Genomic DNA, 15,064 nt, shown 5'->3' with positions numbered 1-15,064 from the left:
CAGCATGGATGGAGATCTGTTTTTCCCATCCTGAGCATCCCTCCTCCAGCAGAGACTGTCCGGTCTTTATAGATTTCCAAATCACCCAAGACCTGGTATGTGAAAGCAAATACTTTTCAGCCTTGAGTACAGATTTCAGAGTTAGGAGTCTGTCACCTTCTTCCAAGGCCAACTCAAATGAGTAGTTGTTGCTGTGAAGCTATTCCTAATGGAACAAACCATTCTCTGCAGATGAGTGTGTAGATAGGGCAAGTTGAGAATATACAATGACATCTAGGCTTGATTCCCACTTTCTGTTCCCCTTAAGTACTGTGTCCCCATCTGTGAGGTTGCTGTTGCAGAGAGGGAGTGGCTAGAGACAGGGAAAGATGTGCTTTTACATCCTAATGAGATAACAGCTTTGGCATGGTGCAAATGGAGGCTCTAAAACAAGAAGGGTCAGTTTTCTATAGATTAGCAGTCTCAAAGTCCCAAAAAAATCGCTGACAAATCTGGCTATGACTTCTGATTTGGTTTAACGCCTTGCTTTTTATCTTTTTCTGAAGCTCCAGGGTATTGCCTGAGGGCTGCAGGTGGAGCTAAAGAGGATTTAAACAGTGTTGCCACTCTGTCTTACAGATGGCAGGCAGAACACAACGCTTGCAAGGAGCCTGAAGAGGAAGGAATACAAAGAGGAGTCTGGGATGGATACACACTCCTCTCCCCGAGTGCGCAGGGCAACCACGTCCAGGGCTGAGAGGATCTGGCCAGGGGGGGTCATCCCCTATGTGATCGGAGGGAATTTCACTGGTCAGTAGTGAAAACACTGCTTTCTGTTTGCCATGGAGCTTGTATCTCAAACTGGGTAGGAAATCTCTGGAGCAGAGCTCTCCCACAAAAGACTCAGGTCCTTGGGAATCTGTCTCCTGAGGTAGGGTGCGCGTGTCATTGCTCGAGGAGTTGTGCACTGTGGAAGCCTGAAGCTGAGGTGTGCAGTGAGATGGTTCTTCTCTTGGAGTCCAAGAAATACTTGAGTGACTGAGTCACTTTTCTTTAGAGGCCAGGACCTGTGAGCTGTGCTCACCCCGTTTTTCCAGAAGAGAATCCTCTCTGCTGCTGGAGCACAAGTGCTCTGGGTTCCTGACAATAGCTTTGCTTTAGTTTTGAGGAGTATCTGTAGCACTCATGAGATTCCTGGGTCTTGAAAGATATGTGTGGTCATTACTTCATGTCATGAAGTACCACATAGTACCACATAGCACACCACTTAGTAGCTGGTGTTCAGATCAGAACACCTGGCAGCTCTGCCAGAATGGCCTGTACCTAGAAAGGTGGCATGTTTTATATTCACAAATATTGAGGTACTTAATCTGTGAAGTTGTCTACCTGTTTAATTAAAACAGTAAATTCGTCAGGCACGAGGAGAGAAAAGATGATAGAGGAAGGTAATGCTATAGCTGGAAGTGGGCCCCGGAGTCCAAGAGGTGTCTACAGGCATAAGATTGGCTGTTTGACAGGTTGACTGTTCCCATATCCAGATGAAATCTGTTAGAGATTTTCCTAAAAGCCAGGCCTTCACTGTTTGCTCCTCTTGATTTCTTTTCCAGGAACCCAAAGAGCTATCTTTAAGCAAGCAATGAGGCACTGGGAGAAGCACACTTGTGTGACCTTTGTGGAGAGAACTGATGAAGAGAGCTTCATTGTGTTCACGTACAGAACATGTGGGTAGGTGATGCACACAGTCCCTGCAGCTCTCTATTGCAAACAGCACTTTCAGCAACAAATGGCTTTGTAAGTCTAGCCCAGAACAGATCAATGGCTAACTTGGAGCATCTGTCACAGAGATGCAGCTGGTCACTTTCAGTGAGGATTGCTAGGACAGTTTAGTATTTGCTCAGAAGGTGCTAAGCCTTTCTGGATTCTTTCTTCCTGGGATAACACTTAAGTGTACACGTGCGTGTTTATAGATACACACTTTTTTCTTTATGTTTGCTTCGTACTTCCATGTGAGTAGATATAGTGCATGCGAATGCTGGCCTGTCCTGAGCCCTGCCAGATGCCATGCTCTGTTCCTATGTTTTAGAGTTCCTCAAGTCACTGATGTGCTGCATGGGTATGTGGGTTTTCTTTTCCAGGTGTTGCTCCTACGTGGGTCGCCGAGGAGGGGGCCCTCAGGCTATATCCATTGGAAAGAACTGTGACAAGTTTGGTATTGTGGCTCATGAGCTGGGTCATGTGGTGGGTTTCTGGCATGAGCACACGCGGCCTGACAGGGACCAGCATGTCACTATCATCAGAGAGAATATACAGCAAGGTAAAAGCACGCTTCAGGTTATTCCACCTGGCTTTTGGCTGGGTAGAAACCTTTCTTGCTACACTTGTGGAAAATGCAGGTGGTCTGAGGGTTGGGATGGAGAAGAAGAAATATTGCTGTCCTTGTCTAGAATAAGGGTCAAAATAGCTATATTAGCTATATGAATAGAAATTTTGGATGTCCATCTGGATTTGTCGAAACAGAGGAGCATATCCATTTCATTCTAGGCTCCCACAGGTAAAAGTTTTTTTTTTGTTGGTTTTTTTTTTTTCCCTCTCTAAGAGTGGTTTCTTTCTTTTTGTTTGTCATCACAGGTCAGGAGTACAACTTTTTAAAGATGGAAGCTGGGGAAGTGAACTCACTTGGAGAGACCTATGACTTTGACAGCATCATGCATTATGCTAGGAACACATTCTCCAGGTGATAATTCAAGGTTACGTGTCCTTAGGACCATTTTTGTTAGTTGTAATTGACTCTGTGGGTTATATAGAGCCTAGAAAGAGACCTCTGATCTATTGCTACATTGCAAGGCTCAAAAAATATTTGAAAAAGCAAGGGTGGCTGGTGGACTCCTGTTTTCCCCTTTCCACTATATTTACTCAGTAGTAATACTGGTAATCTCAGAGAGTATCCAAAGCCTCGCTGACATTCTTTGCAGCCTTCCCAGGCAGCACATGTATATCTGTGTGCATATCTGCCCATGTGCACGTCAGGTAATACTAAAACAAGCTTTGAATCTCTTGGTTGTCCAGCTTATGTTTTGGAGTCACAATACAGCCATCAGAGTCTCTAGTGGTTGTGCCAAGGAAGAGTTGAACTCTAGATCATGATCTTTAATTGCTTGGGTGGTTTTTTTTTACCCATTTATGCATCAGCTTTCGATCATGGCCTCTGCAGCTATGTGGTTCTCTGTGACTGGCTTTTTTCATGGAGGAGCTGTCAGTCCTGCCCCAGCTAAGTGCCAGTTTCTGCATAGGCTGTTTGTCCTTGACTTCCATTCCATACCTCCAGATGAAGCCCATTTTCTGATCAGACTGCTCTACTGGAGAGAGAGGTGCTATAAACATTGATTATGTCCCGTATTTGGAATGAGAGTTACTGGATGACCAGATTCATTTTGCTGCATTATTAGAAATTTTTTTCCATAAATCCTGCTATTGCTCTTTCCCAAGAGCTTTCTGTCACTACAGACTGCAGGTAACGGGGTTGGAAGGTACAGTAGAAGTATTCACACTCTTGGAAAAATTTTGTTGCAAAAATTAAAGGTATCTTTGTGACTTTTAAAATTTTCTTACTCCCCAGTTGTATTGAAGGGCCAAGTCTGTTGTTTTGTGCTTTTCTTTTGACAACTTCACACCAACCAGTGGAAAATTGTCAAACATGCTGAAATGCTGCTTGTTGTGGCAGGAGGAGATGGTGTCTGGGCAAGGGTGTTTTGCAGACTTCACAGATATCCAAAGCAAAGAATTTTTCTTCCCTTGAAGCATCTGCTGGACCCTCCCAGCGTTTGCTAAACTCTAAATGGTTGGAATTGTCTTGCACAAAAGCAGGATTAAGTTATTACCACCATTTATATTGTGGATGCCTTTGAGTCTGTGTCTCTTGAAAACTAGGGTACTACAGAGCACTGCAGGGCCAAAATGGGATAAAAATGGCAAGAGTCCTACTAGATTTAAATTGGTGCTTGATAGGATTTTTAAGTCTGTTTTCTTTAAGTTCTTTGTGACCCACCCTTACCCCAGTTGCAGTCTTTGTGCAGTAATTGAACTGAGCACTAAGTGCCTCTGTAGGCTGATTGTGCTCTCACCACAAATAAGCAGTGCTGGAATAAGCTTTTACTTTGCCAAGACCTGTCTTGACATCTGCTCCCCTAAGGGAGCAATGCATTGACCAGCCAGAGAGACTGGTGGGTGTATGCACCTAACCTTCCCACCTCACTGAGGTTTGCCAGTGCTGTCCAATTGCAACCCAAACTGACAAAAGCACAGAGTCCATGAAGATAGTAAGTTCCAGCAAGTTTCATTAAGATCAGTGTCTGGGAAAGGGAGAGAGTTCCTGTTTGGGCCTGCGTTGGGTGTATTAAAACATTATCAGACACCAGAAAGTCGATGTAAGATGGTGTGAGCACCTGACCAGTGGAGATGGGATGTGTGAGTGAGCAGAGGAAGGACACAGAGTCATGTCTGTGACTTACTCTTTTATAGCAATTCTTACCTGTCACTTAGTACGACCTCGTTTTTAACTTCAGTCAATATTGATGATAGTAAATCTTACGGTGCTTGCCATGGTCAAATGCTGCTGTAAATCCTGGGCCCTTTTTATTCTAAACTTTTTACCTAGGACAGAAAGGTACAGCTTTTCTGAGATTTGATGAGTCCTAGCAGTGGAAATTATTTCCAGTGATACTTTTGAGGATTGGTGTAGAGTCACTCTTTTCCATTTCAAAGCAAAATATTCCTCTCATTTTTGTCTGTGGCTAATAGAAATAGGAGTATGGCACAAGAGACTGTAATGACATCAGGAACAAGTTTTTACCATTGGAATTTCTGTTCTCATCTATGTTGGAAATTTGCCTGTATTGCAGAGTGTGGCTGCAGGCTTTTATTTCCTGGTGCAATCCTTACAACATGGCAGCAATCTAAACTGAATGTTGCTGTATCATGAAACAATTTCTTTTACAGCTGTCAAGTCCTATAAATGGCAACTTAGCAAGAAGAAAGTTTAAACCTCCCCAAAGCCCTAAGCAAGTACCTGGTTACCTTAATTCAGTAAGTGGCTTGCTAGTAGACGTGACAGCACAGTCTGGAGTTACAAAACATGACCTCTGCAAAGGTCGTGTTCATATTAGGATGTAGGTGCCTCCATGCCCAGGAGGCACATCTTGTATTTGCAATGCACTGTCCTAATCCTGCACAAGACATACTTAGATCCTCCACAGGTTTTACTGCATGAAGAGTTATGTTGTCTCTCTTGTAAGGTAACTGCCTGGGGCTGGGTCCTTAACCTGCCTTGAATATCTGCTTCCTTGAGTGTTGTTTAGGCACCTGTATTTGTTACCCTATCTACTGGGACGTGAATGTTTAGCATCTCTTGAGATCAGTTGATAATTTCTTAGCAAGCACTGGCCTGGCACTTTGCATGTTCAGGGTGCCGTGCAGATGCTAATGACTTGTGTGAGTCTCTTGTCAGACTCTGTTGTTCTTATCTGGAAGGAATGGTGGGGTGTTGTGCTTGGCTTACAACTGCATTGGGCAGCTAATGCATGTTCTGCCCGTGCCTGGACAGCAAGAGAATGGGGCATCCAGAATTCATGGGTTCTTCTCCCACCTCTGGGAGGAGAGTTTAGATATTTTACTCAAGCAGGGTTCCAGTGTTAGACTTCCTGAGCTGCTCTGTTCAATGATGTGTGTTTGTTGTTTATTAACTTTTGAATCAAAGTATTTACACTTCTAGAGACATTCACCAAATGTGCAACTTTACACTCCAAGTGTTTTTAAGCAGATGAGGATGAGACTTCTGGGACTTGTGTGGTTTGGGCCGGACAGATTGTCCTGTTCTTGGTTCCTTTGATGGCAAAATGAGAGAAACTTACTTACTGCTCTGCAGTTGGGAGTCGTGTTCAGCAATGCATTTGAAAGGAGAAAAAAGCAATTGGAGGAAAAAGCAAAACCAAAAATCTTACTGCCTCAGCACAGAGTAGAGCCTTCTAGAAGGAAATGTGTTTGGCAGGTAGCAAGGGTAGTTTGAAGTTATGGGTTGTTTGCATTGTGTGAGCAGTGCCTGAGGTATACACTACATGCAGAAAGCTGAGGGCTGTGAGTGCACAGTTGTGACGGCTGGAATGGGAAAAAGAATCAAAAGTTTGTATGTGCAAGTGGTGGTTTTTCTATTAAACTCTGTCATTCTTCCTTGGTTGAGTCTGGAGATCTGCAGAAAGCATTTCAGAGGCCACAGATGTATGCCCCTGCCAAATGCTGAGTTCTTCTATGAACTCCTGAGGAGGCTTGAAAATTTACTATGAGCAAACTGACCTGTTTCTATGCTTGTGGTGTTTCTGGAATTGGAGGATTTATTTTTAATATATAAACTTAAATAAATTCAGCCCAAGGCATGCAGTTGGCATTTAGAATAACAAACTGAATTTATAAATTGAAATTTAAGGGTCTCACTTCCGATCTTGTAAGTATTGGTTTTGGTGCTGATCAAGAATTTTTCTACTGCTGAAAAAATGCCAACATCTCCCTTGCAACAGCTGATTCCAGTTTTCAAAACAGATTAAATTCCTTTCCCTCTATTTCTTTCTTCAGTTTGAATATTTACAAAACAATTTTCCCCCTTCCCTCCCCACCTCTGGACTAGACAGCACTAAAATTATTGCTTCTGCCTTGATTTCCTATTGGAGTCTCTGGACAGTTATATCCTGTCCTTCAGAAAGAGCAGTCTGCCTCACTGAGCTGATGCTGAAGGTTAAACTTGGTGTCAGCCTTGGCATCTCCAAGGCTGTCTGGCATTAAGGGGTCCAGTGAAAGGTTCCTGTGGACTGGACAGCCTGGCTGCAAGAGCTTGGATTTTGCCAACCTGGAGTTCAGGTTTCTGATTCCCTCCCTCCTTCCCTACAGTCCTAATGCTCCCTGGGGGTCTCTTTTTGTATAGCCAAGCTTTTGCTTGGCTACATAGACTGCATTTTGATAGAAGTGAGGCCTGAGCTTAAATCCTTCACTGGACTTCCATCAGAAGTGCAGTAAAGAGCTCCTGAGTGTGAAGCACTTGGAAGAAATAGTAGCTAGTAAAAAGAGGCAGAGACAAGTGGAGTTACTAGCTTGGAAACTCATACAGAGCAAAGGTAGAGTGCATGATCTTTTCCTCTTGTCTGTGGCAGCCCCAGTCACTGCCAGCCCAACCCCATCTGCTACTGGGAAAACTCCCCTTCCCTCTGCTTCTTTGGCTTAAACGCCAGATCCGTGCTCCTGCTGAGCCAGATGTGCCATGAACTGTCTGCAGGAATATTTCATTGCTTTTTCTGATTTATGGCAAGGAATGTGCTACCTCAAACAGAGGCAGCAGCAATTTTGAGATATCCAAGAGGAATTTGGCTTGGCAGACTTGCTTGTACATTTGGAAGCTGTCTGCTATAGTGAGAAGGCTGTCTTGAGATAGTTAGCAGTTATTAGAAGCTGAACCACTATTGCTTGTTTTGCTTGTTAGCATGGGATATATGGCCAGGGGGGTGGGGTGTGGACGGCCTGCCAGCTCTACTTTCTGTTCATTGTGTCACTTTCCCTACTTCACTGCTCCGTGTCTCTCTGTTCTTCCCTTTAGAGGAGTTTTCCTCGACACCATCCTTCCCCGTCGTGATGACAATGGGGTCCGGCCAACTATTGGTCAACGTATTCGCCTGAGCCAGGGAGACATCGCTCAGGCAAGGAAGTTGTACAAATGCCCAGGTAAATATGGCTTGGGGAGGTGGATCCTGCTTTATCATGGACACATGGTTTATGTGGAAGGCACTGGAGTTCAAGAGCACCTTAACGATCCCTTTGAGGAAAGAGACTTGGGAAACACAGACTATCAAATGCTTGAGCTGGAGTCATGGGGGAGAAGTGAACATGCCTAAGATGTGTCTCCTGTTAGTACTTTGCCAGTATTCTTGCTGGGTTTAGGGCTTCAGATTGGTCCAGTGTAGGCTCTATTTGTAGAAAATCAAACCAGTGTAGGCTGCGGGCAGAGTGGGGACTAGGAGTTAGCAAAATGGTGGAAAGATGTCTGGTAGACTGAGGCCCTGGAGAGTGCTGGATAGCTGGTGTGAAAATCCAGTGTTTTTCTGTATCCAACTACAGGTCAGAAAGTATGAGTCCATAAGGGTCTAGAATGAATTTTGAGGGCTTCAGGGTTTATATGTTTGAAAATTACTGCTTTTAGCTTATAATGGGTGGTATAACTTTTAGGTCTGTTAGTTCTGATTAACATTTTTTTCTTTTTCCCTCATCATTACATTTTTCTTTTTGCACTCATCATTATCTCTAAATTGATTTTGGTTGAATAAGATGTTGTTCTTGCAAAATTATCTCACGGATTAGTTTAGGGGTTAATTTGTTTTGCACTATGTTTTTTGATTGAGTCAGACGTAATCCAGCCAGGCTTTTCATTCCCATAGCTGGAAGAATCAATTACAGATTTAGATTTCTCAAGGCAAGCTGAAAAGCCACTTTGGCCTGAGGTACTAACTAAAAGCTACAAAGCAACTTTCTTTAAAATGAGGACTCTTCTGTGAGTCTCAAGTTTTCCATTTGTGAAGTAGAACTTTTCCTACTTTTTTTTTTCACAAAGCTTTACCAGAGGTTATTGCAGTTCAGAACATATTAGGCATATTAGGCAGCAAAATAATTAGCGATCTAAGCCTACTAAACTTTTTTTTCAAATATCTGTTGTTCTGCTTTTTTTTTTTCTTTGCATCAAAATTTATATACAAGTTGCATCTTAGAGAACAGAGGTGCAATATATTTAGAGAGAAGAGGTGCAATATATTCAATGACATTAACATCTTCTGCCATTTGAATCTGTAGCTTGAAAAGTTTTCTTCCTCTGCAAAATACAAAGCAAAGGAGTTAAAACCAAAGGACTTCATCTGTGTGTTCTAGCAGGGTCTGAATGGGACTTTAGGATGAAGACACTTTTTTCAGCACTCAGGCTGAGGATTTTAGGGTAAAATGCAGCAACATAATTCAGAAGTTGAGTGGCAGATGGCTTCCCTTTTACAAAGAGAGTCTCCATCTGAGAATACCTAATAATATCTCCAAAAAAAAAGAGCTAGTATGGTGGAGGATGAGTTACAAGCATGCACTGGAATCAGCCAGAACAACTGCTGTGTCTGTTGTAAGAAACAGGGCTCTCCAGCTCATTAGACTGGAGCTCATGTGCCTGCTACAGTTAGGGCTTGCTCAGCTTGTCCATTCTAAAACCCTGCTGGTTTAAATTGCTCTTAATTCCTCAAAGTTTATACCTGCTGGGTTAAAGTTAGTGCCAAGCCAGGTGAAATCAAATGAAATTTGCTGAAGGAATTTCTGGAAGGCAAGGTGCAGTCTGCTACATAGTAGTTAATGCTAGATTTGCTATGGCTGCACAGTTGAAGATTTGATGACTACAGTGACTACAAAAGCTTTAAAACAGCTCTCATCCTGCTGTCTTGTGCTGTGCTAAAGAAAAAAGGCTTGTGTAGCTGTGCTAATTGTGCAGGAATGGTTAAACAGTAAATTGAGAATGGTCCTGCATTCTATAATTACCTCCAGTTCTCTGGGCATTTTCAAAAAGATACAGTGTACCAGTAACCAGCTGATGAGCTGTAAGTGCCTGTCACCCAACTGCTTCATTTACTAATGAGTTCTGAAGCATTCACCTTACTGCTTTGCTTTTCACCTCTGTTCCTTTCTACCTGCTCAGTTTCTTGGATCCCAGAAGTATTGAACAGTTGCTTTATTGGGCCTGTTGTCTTTTTCCTACTACAGTCATACTGCTTTTTAGGGAGCTCTGCAAGAGGCTGTGCTCTCCCCACAAAGATGCATTGCTCACAGTCGTGCTTCCCCTGCACTGCCAGCAGTCACTTTCCTCCGTGCTGCAAGGCCAGCCTGTCACAGTGTCTGGAGAGTTTCCTCTGTAGGGCTCAGGGAGTTAGATAAGTCTCCTTTCATATTTCAGCAAAGTGGTCTTTGCAAGTAGACACAATAATACCTGTTCCATAATTACAGAGTCTTGCTAGTCTCTGTGTAATTGCACTCTGGAGAATTAAGTCTGGAAAACCTTCACTGTGGTTCAGCTGAGGGCAATAATCTCATATCACTATGCTCATGTTGTACATGTTTCCTGGCATTTTGAGCTCTCTTTATCATTTCATGTTTGTTTAAATATATTTTTGAGCAGAGAAAAAGAACATTCATTTATCCTGGTGAGTTGTGAATTGGAATTCCCTATTTATTAAAAAAAAATCAAAAAACTCCTTTCTGTGTCCCCACATTTCTTCATTTAGTCTGATCTGTCAAGCTATGGATCAAACTTCCTTAAGGAAATTAAGAAATTCCAGATTAGGTGACTCCTTCTCCCCTGCTTGAACATATTACACTTCTTCAATGGAACCCGTCTCTTTTCAAGTCCAACTGCACACCTGCCCATCTAAATGTAATCATGGCTACAAAATTACCCTGTGGTAGCATCAAGCAGAGGAACAACCCCTGGCATTTCCATGAGAAAGGGAAGGCCTTGCTGGATCTTTCAAAGCACTGCTGCTCAATCGGGGTTTTTTGGGGGCTGCGTTACAGGTCCAAGGCAGCTTTGTAATATCACTTGGTTATGAAATAGGAAAAACAACTGGGAAGCAGGCAAGCCAAGGTCCTTGCTCCTTGCAGTTGGCATTTGGATGTGTCTAGTGGGCACTGTCAAGGAAATGGGAGCCTTGATAGTTGTGGTCCTCTCACCCAGCCAGTGAGGTACTCTGTAGGTGTGGATGGTCTCTCCTTGTTCCAGCTCAGTCATCCTGTCTCAGAGAGCAGAACTACAGTAGTCACAGCTTTTCCAGATGTTGGAAGCTGCAGTTCCCTAAAGGATCATATGCATGTGCGTATTCTTTGCTTCCCAAAAGTCGCTCTGGGATCTACATTTCATCAACTGCAGCAGGCCACAAAACAGGAAGTTGAAGAGCAATGGACTGCTGAGCTCATATTTTGTCCTGTGCAGTGTAGTGGCCAGGAAGGTGCTGGGCAGATGAAACATGAGGGTGATGGGACTGGCCCTGCTTTTGTTAGGATGTTTTAAGCCCAAAAAAGACAATTTACAATGGTAACTAAGGAGAACTTCATTGAGCAGCTTGTAATGAAGTAAAAACAGATTTGCTGGCATCAGTGTGGGGTTGTGAGGTGGGGTGGGGTTAATATTTTGCATTTGATTAGTGAATGAGATATTCCTCAACTAAAACCTGAAAGTGCTGGCATGTGGAAGGATGATGAAGGAAGAAGGGTTCTTCTTTAGTAGCTGCTTCATCTGTGTCTTTGCACTGATCATCTTCTATCCCAGAAATTCTGACCAATTTCACATCACCCCTTTGGCAAGGCTTCAGGTGGTCAGTGACCTTTGGCCAGTACCATGAATGAGCACTGTTGAAGTACCAGCCACCATGAGCAGTTTGGTAGACCCTGATGTCTTTCAGAGTCACTCCTTTTTGATAGATTTTTTTTCCCCTCTCCTGCAGCTTGTGGAGAGACCTTGCAAGATTCAACAGGTAATTTCTCAGCCCCTGGCTTTCCAAATGGCTACCCCTCCTATTCCCACTGTGTCTGGAGGATCTCGGTGACCCCAGGGGAGAAGGTAGGTGCCACAGCATCACAAGGTATACTCTGCACTTCCCTCATGCGAGGTTTTGCCTGTGATGACAGTTTAGGACCTGCCAGATCTCTGCATGCCTGGCGTGCAGGAATGGAGCCTGGAAAGGCTCCTGAGCACCACTCAGGAGAGAGATGGAGTCAGGAATACATGATTTTGAGGAGAGAAGTGGTGATGCTGGAGCAGAGCCCCTCACATATCTGGGCTGTGTGTTGATGTCTGATCCTCCCTCTCAGTTTGAGACTAAACCCTGCATGGACATTTCCTGCCACCTGTTAGCTTTGGCGAGCACACATTCCAAAGCCAGTCAGATGAGTTAGATAAAATGTGCTGCAATCTGGGGTCCTGAAGGGAGCTGAGGAGCCGTGAGTGACATCTGTGGCCTGCCCCTGTCATGCAGGAATAATGTCCCTGTCAGGGAACTCCCACTTCCCGCCTTGAAACGCCAAGCCCCGCTGCACATCAATCACCCACCCTTGTCCACTTTCTTCCCAGCTCCTTTTGTTTTATTGATCTTCCTGTAGAAATGAAATCTTTCCTTAATCCAGCAACACCAGCCCTTCAGGCCTGTCACGCCATACCAGGCTGCAAGAATGAGCAGCCCACTCCTTGGCAGAGTGACTTTGCTGAGGATCACCCTCAAGACACGCTTAAGACTCAGACTCGGACAAAGAAGCGCAGAGCTCGTTTGTTTTGCAGCAGCTGCCTGGCTCCGGGACCTGTTTCTGTCACCTGCAAGCCCAGTCCCATGCCATGCTGAGCTCCTGCCACCAGCTGCAGGGAGAGCATCGCTGGGGCGAGAGGGCCAAGAGCCGTCCAGGTTTGACAACTGTAGCACTGAGAGTTTCGTGGTGTCAGTCTTACTGTAAACTCTCCCTTTGCTTCTCAGCCTCTTCAGAGTTGTGTCGGGAAGGACCCAGCATCTAATTAATGCTGAACCACTAATGTAAAAAAGGAAGTAAAAACTTGATTTCAGATTAAATGCTTCAATTTATCTGTTTAATTCAATGCAGTAGTTGGTGCAAATTGTTGCCCTGAGGTGTTAGTTCAGAACAGATATTGGGCTTATAGCATTCATCTGCATAGAAACAGGTGAATCTCCTTTTGCTGTCTAAAGTCAGAATACTGCAAAAAGGTGAAAAAAGTCAGTGACATCATTACAGACTGCACTCTGCACACCCAACCAGTACTTTGGGGGAGAACATCCATTTTAACATAAAGACATTTCTGTGACTGTGTTCAGATTGTGGATCTAAAGGAATTATATGGGTCAAATCTCGCCAGAAAAAAAATACAAGTACACACCAATGATGACCTCCATAGGTGACCTCCCAGACCAAGGCCAGTGATCCATCTTAGTGAGGAAGGAGACCAAAATAATAACATTTTAATGCCAAGCTCTGTTTGGTAAAGCCACTGAATGCAATTGCATCACAGTGAGTCTGATGGTCAGAATGTGGAACCTAATGAGCAAAATTAGATATTTTTTACAAGTGTCTTTTATATTCAGATAAAAACCCCAAACATGTGGTTTGTGACAATGTCTTTCTCTATGATTTTCACATTACTTAAAACCAAAGGTTTTAATTTTAAAAATCCAAATTGGGCTTTTTTAAAAGTAGCATTTTAGTAACTGAGAAGTATTGAATTTGAATTACAGAGTTGATAGTAAAGGGCTCTCTGCTGTCATATGCTGTCATATACTGTCAAGGTGTTTTAATGGTTTCATTAAAACACCTTGAGAAGCCTTTCTTTTTTGAGAAAAGGTGGTGTACAAATCCTACAAATGGCCCAACTGTCTTTGCCTGCATACTCACTTAGGCAGCACTGTAGTGGAAATAAAACATGAAGCAATCTGTAGAGTCTTCTCTTTAAAGTAACTCCCTCCCCAAAGAGAAATGTGCACTCTCTCCTTTCAGATTATGTTAAATTTCACATCGATGGACTTATTTAAAAGTCGCCTTTGCTGGTATGATTATGTGGAGGTGCGTGATGGCTACTGGAGGAAGGCTCCGTTACTGGGTGAGTAGCTGTTTCATTTTAATTGCATTCTGTGTATTCTTCTTGTTGCTTTGGAGAGTGGGTGGGGGAAGCAAACAGAAACAAACTTTCCTTTACTTGGAAGGATCCTAGGCCCTACCAGTGCACTGGCCATCCCTTAGTGTCTCCATCCAGAGATGTCAGTGTGCTGTATTCACTCCCAATGATTCGTGCTCCAAGACCTGTGGTCGCAAAGGTTTTATTCCTTCCTTTTGCAGCTTGAGAAATGAGGCAGGGAGGGAAGTGAGCCAGGGTCCTGGCTGAGACTAAAAATGTGGTCTCTGGAGTTTTGTTATTGCTCTTTCCTAAGTCCAGGGAAGAACTGTCAGGCAGTCAGAATGAAGCAGCTGCTCAGCTGACCCAAGCTCTTGCCATTATTTCTCATGAATTTGTGTTTACAAATACACAGTACTCTGTACTTCGAGCCTCTGTATTCCTAGCAGGGAACTTGCTAGACCATGCCAGGCCAAGTTGTGCAAGGACTCCAGTCTGCTTCTGCTCCCAGAGATCTCTAGAAGTGCAGCTCCTCTGTGTCCTCCCTGTTTCTCTGCCTCCTGCTATCATAACTGCAAGTCTTCTGTCACCTTGAATGGTTCAAGTGTCCCACCTACTTTGCCACTGCCTCTGATCCTGACCTCATCCCCTAAGCTTGCTGTCCCAAGCATGTAAAATACGGCACTGCAAACAGCCCCTTCTGCCTAAAAGGAAAGAAGCAATCAGGTTGGGCATCATCTCCAGCTGTGTTAGAGGTGCTGCAGCACAGGACTGGGCTAGTGAGCATTGAGTCAGAGGGTTTAGAGAGGCTTGGGTGCTCTCCTTGGCCCCACTGGACATCCTAGCCCTGGTACCAGGTGAGGTGCTGAGGCTGAAGCCATGCTGCTGCCCAGGTTTCAGTGGGCCTACCTTTTGGGGCAGCTGGCAGCTGGTTTTACTGTTTACTGTCTATTTTGGGGTTGGCAGCATATACTGCTGTTCTCTGCTGCATATGTGTCAGGTAACATTGCTCCAGCAGCTGCAACTTAGCTCCTCGTTATGTTTTTTTTTTTCTGCTGAGTAATTTAAAGGTACTTCAGAAGCCAAGAACTCCCTGTCCCACTAGTGCAGGTGGACTTGGGAGTGTTTCCATCTGGAAGGAGACGCTGCATGAGTGGCCATGGTTCCCGCATGGGGCTGAGCCCATGAAATTAGGTCAGAAGAGGCAGACAGACGGCAATTCAGCAGGGGGTGAGGAGGGGGATTAGTGTGAATTGTAAAAACACGGGCTTCTTGTGGAGAGAAAAAATACATGTGTGCTGCATATTTTCCCAGGGAAGTGTGTGAAAACCCAGCCTTTAAATGGTGTATAACTTTTTATGAATGGATCCT

General features: G+C 44.0%; 1 protein-coding gene across 2 annotated transcripts in view; it reads left to right on the top strand.

The window, feature by feature from the left end:
- The window catches only part of TLL2 (tolloid like 2), an 86,040-nt gene that overhangs the window by 49,254 nt on the left and 21,722 nt on the right, over window positions 1–15,064 (top strand). For both annotated transcript variants that reach the window (XM_068197455.1, XM_068197456.1), the window contains exons 4-10: window positions 619–789; window positions 1,587–1,704; window positions 2,115–2,293; window positions 2,608–2,713; window positions 7,613–7,737; window positions 11,529–11,644; window positions 13,579–13,681. In XM_068197455.1, coding sequence (XP_068053556.1) covers window positions 619–789; window positions 1,587–1,704; window positions 2,115–2,293; window positions 2,608–2,713; window positions 7,613–7,737; window positions 11,529–11,644; window positions 13,579–13,681 — 918 coding nt within the window. The remainder of the gene's footprint in view (window positions 1–618; window positions 790–1,586; window positions 1,705–2,114; window positions 2,294–2,607; window positions 2,714–7,612; window positions 7,738–11,528; window positions 11,645–13,578; window positions 13,682–15,064) is intronic.

This window comes from Anomalospiza imberbis, chromosome 8 (genome assembly GCF_031753505.1).
Source record: "Anomalospiza imberbis isolate Cuckoo-Finch-1a 21T00152 chromosome 8, ASM3175350v1, whole genome shotgun sequence".
Taxonomy (NCBI): Eukaryota; Metazoa; Chordata; class Aves; order Passeriformes; family Viduidae; genus Anomalospiza; species Anomalospiza imberbis.
The sequence above is the reverse complement of the archived record's forward strand: the minus strand, read 5'-3'. Positions and strand labels throughout refer to the sequence as shown.